The sequence below is a fragment of the Montipora capricornis genome, chromosome 4, assembly GCF_036669925.1.
Source record: "Montipora capricornis isolate CH-2021 chromosome 4, ASM3666992v2, whole genome shotgun sequence".
Lineage (NCBI taxonomy): Eukaryota > Metazoa > Cnidaria > Anthozoa > Scleractinia > Acroporidae > Montipora > Montipora capricornis.
Window position 1 is genome coordinate 36,619,484 of NC_090886.1, and position 5,680 is coordinate 36,625,163.

Sequence of the window (5,680 nt, forward strand, 5' to 3'; positions counted from 1 at the left end):
AATCAAGCTAGTTTCCACCAATTAAGCCGAAAATTATGGCAGCACAATCAAAAGCCTAGAAGCGCGAAGCTCGCGAAAAAAAAGAACAGGCTCTCGAACTTACAATACGGACCAAGAAAACGAGTTTATTAACATATTTACTAGATCTCTGAGGTAAGAAGGCGTGCGTGGAAAAGGAAAGTAGTTAAATTCAAGCGGAACGTTCATGAGCAGTCCTAAAAATCTGAAAACGAATAAATCTTGTTAGTTTTTTTAATCAGTTGCTTGCAAAATGTAAACAGTTTCGCAAGTTTATTTCGCATAAACAACAACTTGCTGAAAACGGTTCCATCAAGACAGAGCGGATCGACAGAGCGGAGGACTGCATCAAAATTTCATATTTAGCAGGTTGTGCAGCGGCAAGGACACACATCGGAGGTGTTCCGCGGGGGAAAGGGGTGGGGGGGAGGTATTTGCTTGGTGGAAAAGAAGTAATGGGAAGTTGCTGGGGATAAGATTGTTGTTGTCCTCGCAAATTGTCCTCAATCTCCTCGCGGTCGCGCCCCTCCTGGGAAAAATAATTTTTGTGACGGTTATTCGAAGTCAATGTATCCTTTTTATTTTCCTTCCCACCACACCCCTCCCCCTCCCCCTCCCCTCCCCCTCCCCCTCCCCGTTCAACTGAACGCCAGATCTAGGGCCTTTTTCCACGCTCGTTTTGGCGTACGATGTAATAAATTGTCGTTTTTATGGTTGCTGGCTGGAAAACATCCGCCCGGCGCTGCTGGCAAACAAAATTTTTGGTCTGTTTTTGCTGGGAGTGCGGAACAGATTCCCAGCAGGCAGAGAAATTGCTCCAAAAAGGCTAATTTGTGGTTTATTTCATGGCCATGTTATATTTTGATGAATTTTGAGAGAATGGCTCGTTGGGTGCCCCTGCAGCGGGCCGTACTGAGCAACACGGTGCGTTAAATTACCCAATCTCCTTCATGTTCCAATATACCATCATTTGCCCGTTCGCATTATAAAGGGAGTTTTTGACATGAATCTAGTTGAACGGCCTAAGCTGCCACAAATCTCCCGCGGCTCAGTGGACGGGCATCCGAACGTCAATATCTCGACTCCTGCCCACAAGCACTCGGGGTTCTTTCACCGAGCATTCTTGGCTCATAACAGAACAAGTTATCATTTCATAATGATGTGATTTAACGGGCTTGAAAGAAGAAAATTCTCCCTTAGAGTGCCTCTGTAAAAAAAAAAAATCACTTCCTTTTTATCTTCAGATTCTGAAAGTGTGTTTCCTTAACACCTGACTGGCAAAAATTTTGATTTGAAGCTTTGATTTTTATCCAAAGGCCGTTTACTTTGAGTGGAACAAAACTGACCCATTGAACTTCAGAGGGTTGGGTCCAGGGAAACGTGACGTCCTCACCGGCTCACTAGCTTAAAATTTCAGGGTGTGAATGCAGCTCATTATATATACAAAACACGAGTTTAAAAGTCTGAAAGCTCAAAATTCCCGTGCTTGTTATTAATTCTACGTCGTACACACGCATTGCATTCTTAACAGCCAAGTTTCTCCTTTAATTGAAGGATTATTCTTAATTGTCACTTTCTTCCAAGTGCAGTATTATCGCTCATTTTGGACACTGAAAGCCTGATAGGGTTCATGGGAAATGAACAATGCTTTTCTTTTAAAAGCAGAACCCCAACGTCTGGACTCACAGAACGCGAACTTGGGAATGTGAGATGAATAACCCCTTCACTTAACCATTAATGTCACTAATTTTTCTTCCGCTGTAAACGTGTATTAACACTGGCTAAGAAGCAAACTTACACAGTGAATAATGTCGCGGTTGCCAAACATCAAGAGAAAGCTAACCTTTTTAAAATCAAGCTTTAGACTTACACCATTATTCAGCAGTGATTTTATATATATACTAATTAGTTTTGGTAAATAATCGGCACATCTTCTAGTCAGTTGATCTTTAGTGGTTAAGTGGATAAAAACAGTTCCTTGAAAGTGGGTGCTCCGGGTTGAAATCCTGTCCAGTGGCCGCTTTTACCTTTTTTCTCTTTATTTGCTACCACAAGTCCTGGGACAGAGTGATCAAAATGGAGGATAATACTTCATTTAAGGCAAACTGACAATGAAGGATAATCCTTCATTTGAGGGCCATGTGTTAGAAAACTCTTTACTGGGTTAATCATGTATTACCCTCTCAAAATAAAGAACATTGTATTGTATTGTATTGTATTGTATTGTATTGTATTAATTGTATTGTATTGTAGATCGTGTTGACTTTTAAACTAGTGAGCCTTTGACGTAATTTTCTCCTCGATCCAGCACTCTCAAGATCTTAAAGTTAGTAATGGCGGACAATTAAATAGGAAAATTCCAGTTAAAATAAACAAGTGTCTTTTTCAAATCAAGGCCTAAAACTTTGATCGCTTAGTGTTTTAGTTAACATAGTTTTGAAATCCAAAGAAAAATAAAAATTGATTTTTTGGTCGCAGGGATACTTTAACATATTAATTTGCGAATGCCCCGTTTTCGTGGTAAACTAGACACTCGGGTCTTGGTTGTATATCCCTGCTGCGCGGGTTTGTGAAATAGCAAGTGCCTTCTCTTACGAAGACACTTCAATATCTGATGAATTTTCATCGCTTTATGAACGGGCCATATGATTGACTGTGATTTGCCACTTACATATGAAATGATTGATTTCACGGAAACTCCATTGATTGCAGCTCCAATTATACTGATGAACAAACTAGTTACTTACTTTAGATTCTTTCGTTTTCCTTATGCAGGCTCGGTAGTTATGGGAGTGAGATATAAAAAACTACATAGACTGTTTACAACTGCAAACAACACGAATAAAAACAGGTATGCCCTCGCCATTCTACTTGATCACTGTAAGTCCCCCTTGGTTATATTAAGCTCAAGGCACACGTCTTAACGTTTTAAAACATTTGATGATCAAAAAATGTTCAAGCCGAGAGACTGTGTTATCATGATCTTTTGAGACTGGAAAACGGTCATTTCACGTCGTTCAGCCACTGGCAACTTGTTGAACGGAACAAGGCTCGTCTTCTGTTTCGTTCAACTTCGCTTTCGTGGTGAATGGTCAGCTTTCAATTCGTATTCAACATTCAAATTTTTTCGGAGAAGAGCTGCAACAAGGATAAACAAACGTTGAACCTTTTTTTTTCGCCAGCTCTCGGCACAATGACGAAATCTCGTACTCTGCGAAACCCTAAATGTATTTGTGGTGGTTAAGGTGCGCCTGGAATGCCAAGAAAAAGGTGATTTTGAATGGTGAAAGAACAAAAGAACAGAGTCGAAGTGTGGGGGAATAATTCGCTTTTTTTTTGTTAAACGCAAACTAAGGAAAATCCAAAGTATTCCCCTACATATCGGCATGACTGTTTTGTTGTACGCCATCAGGATACGAAAAATACTACGTGGACAAAATTCCTTTGGACGGTCATTTGAAACTCGCGGTTATCCATGATTTCAAAATTACTTCCAAAAGAGATAACACATTTTAAAACTCAAGAGCAGTTACCCCTTCCCCCACCTTATAAAGAGTTGAAAGCCTGAAAAACTACAGGTACATGTTGGGTAGGGTGGGAGGAGGGGGTGGTCACGTACATTTTATGTGTTTTATGTCCTGTTCAACTTCTTCACGCTTTATAAATACACATTTAATTTCCTTGTTGTCAAAACGTAAAGCCAAGAAAATCATAAAGAAATTACTTCCCAACGAAGTGTCAGGTGGATCCTAATAGACCATAATTTGTTTCTTCCCTCGATCGGTTTGCTGAAGTCTGATGTTAATGTCACTTTTAGTCTTGTCTCGTTATCTTAACTTCATTCGGTTTTTTTTTGTTTGTTTGTTTGTTTGTTTGTTTCTCTTACAGGACGATTAACACCAATATAATGTCAGCTTCACTATTTCCTCCTTCAAAAGCAGAATTGCTAAAAAGTGTCACCTTGGTCTTTAAGAACTTGAAGGTATCAGTGATTACATAATACACTCATTTTGCATTATTTGTTCTCACATTAGAAGGACAGACGCATAGCTGGCGTCATCAAAAAACAATCACAGAAGACGCCAAATTGTGACACCGCTTCGTATGCCACGTTTTTGTTCTTGCCACATTTTGACGTCATGCGGGATCTATTACTGAACAGACGCAACATGCAATTTATTTGCTAAATCTGTTCAGTCCGGTTAAAAGGCCTTTTAGTATGATTGGCTAATAAATCAATGGATCTCAACCTTTCGTAAAAAAGATCATCATCCTAAACTTATGATCTGTGATACTGATCGCTCGCCTAGCTCTTCTTGCAGTTTAACTGATTTTGTCGTAAAAAAGTAAATTTGACATATTCAAATTGGAAGAAATAGGATGGCGTGATCAATATTTTGGTCATTATTTTTTCTTCGTCCGCAGCATCGAAGACGCGCCTATTGTGTCTATTTGAGAATTTAACTAAGTTTAATCTTATAGCTTTCGTCAGAGCAGAGTTTTAATTGCTTTTACTGGGATTGATAGTTGTACAAGTTCCAAGAAGTTTACTTGACTTTAGTCCGCAGGAAATGATAGAGAATGTGTGTCCTGGAATATCTCAGAATGCAAGTAAGAAAACTTAAAATGTATATGGCAGATTTTTCTTAATTTACTCAATCGAAACATCATCGTTTTTGAGATTTAAAAAAACCCAAAAAATTCCATACTGATTTCCAGCCTTTTAAAAATCGAAATTTTCACTTTCTGGGGGACGGGGGATACAAAACCGCGCTCGTAAGGAGACTGGGAATGTCAATTGCCCGAAGCGGAAAATACCATAATACTCTTTGTTTGTCTACCCAAATTTTGCATAAGCATTGTTTCCAGCTTCTCTTGGGGCTTGGTCCCAAGAGAAAACAAATACAATGATTACTCAAAAATTTGGGTAGACAAACAAAGATGATTATGGTATTTCCCGCTTCGGGCGATACGGCACAGACAGCCGTCAGTTGACGTCACAGTTGTGCTAACACTAGTCTCCTTACTAGCGCGGTTTTGTATCCCTTCTTCCCCGGAAGTGAAAATGTTGATATTTCATTCTAAAGGCCGCATGGCAGGAGAATCGATATGGAACTTTTTTCATTGTTTTCATCTCAGAAAACCATGATCTTTCAATTGAGTAAATGAAGAAAAATCTGTCATAGACACTTTAAACAATATTTGTGTGATATATAGATTTAGCCAAGCCTAAAAGCGGAGCTTCCGGCTTATTTATTCTTACAATAAGTTAACCTGGCTTGAGCCTGCGATCCAATCGAAACCCAGTACCTGGTCAGCGGTCAACAGCTGACCTCGATGAGCTCTAAACTTGAGCCCTCGACATGGTCACGTGTTACTACTCAGCCGATGCCTTGTTTTGACAGGTGTCAATTGATCATAAAATGATTTACGTAAACTAGCTGGAATATAGCCGCCTGGTTAAGCTCTAAACTTGAGCCCGCGATATGATCACGTGATTCTGGTCACATTGTCATACATGGAGGGGTGGACGTATGCTCGTACAGGGACCAAAACCAAATTTTTTCGAACAGATGAGTCACCATATTTTCTTACCCATGGTCCTTCGCGCACGTGGACAGGAGCTCATCAAGGGGGTCTCTATCTCCACTAATTCCTTGAT

At 39.8% G+C, this 5,680-nt stretch overlaps 1 protein-coding gene across 1 annotated transcript in view; it reads left to right on the plus strand.

Annotated features, from left to right (window-relative positions):
* Positions 1 to 2,800: 2,800 nt before the first annotated feature.
* The window catches only part of LOC138046868 (latrophilin-like protein LAT-2), a 25,405-nt gene continuing 22,525 nt past the window's right edge, over positions 2,801 to 5,680 (plus strand). The window contains exons 1-3 of the mRNA XM_068893449.1: positions 2,801 to 2,869; positions 3,907 to 4,000; positions 4,580 to 4,629. Of these exons, the coding sequence (XP_068749550.1) occupies positions 2,805 to 2,869; positions 3,907 to 4,000; positions 4,580 to 4,629 (209 nt within the window). The 5' untranslated portion in view covers positions 2,801 to 2,804. The remainder of the gene's footprint in view (positions 2,870 to 3,906; positions 4,001 to 4,579; positions 4,630 to 5,680) is intronic.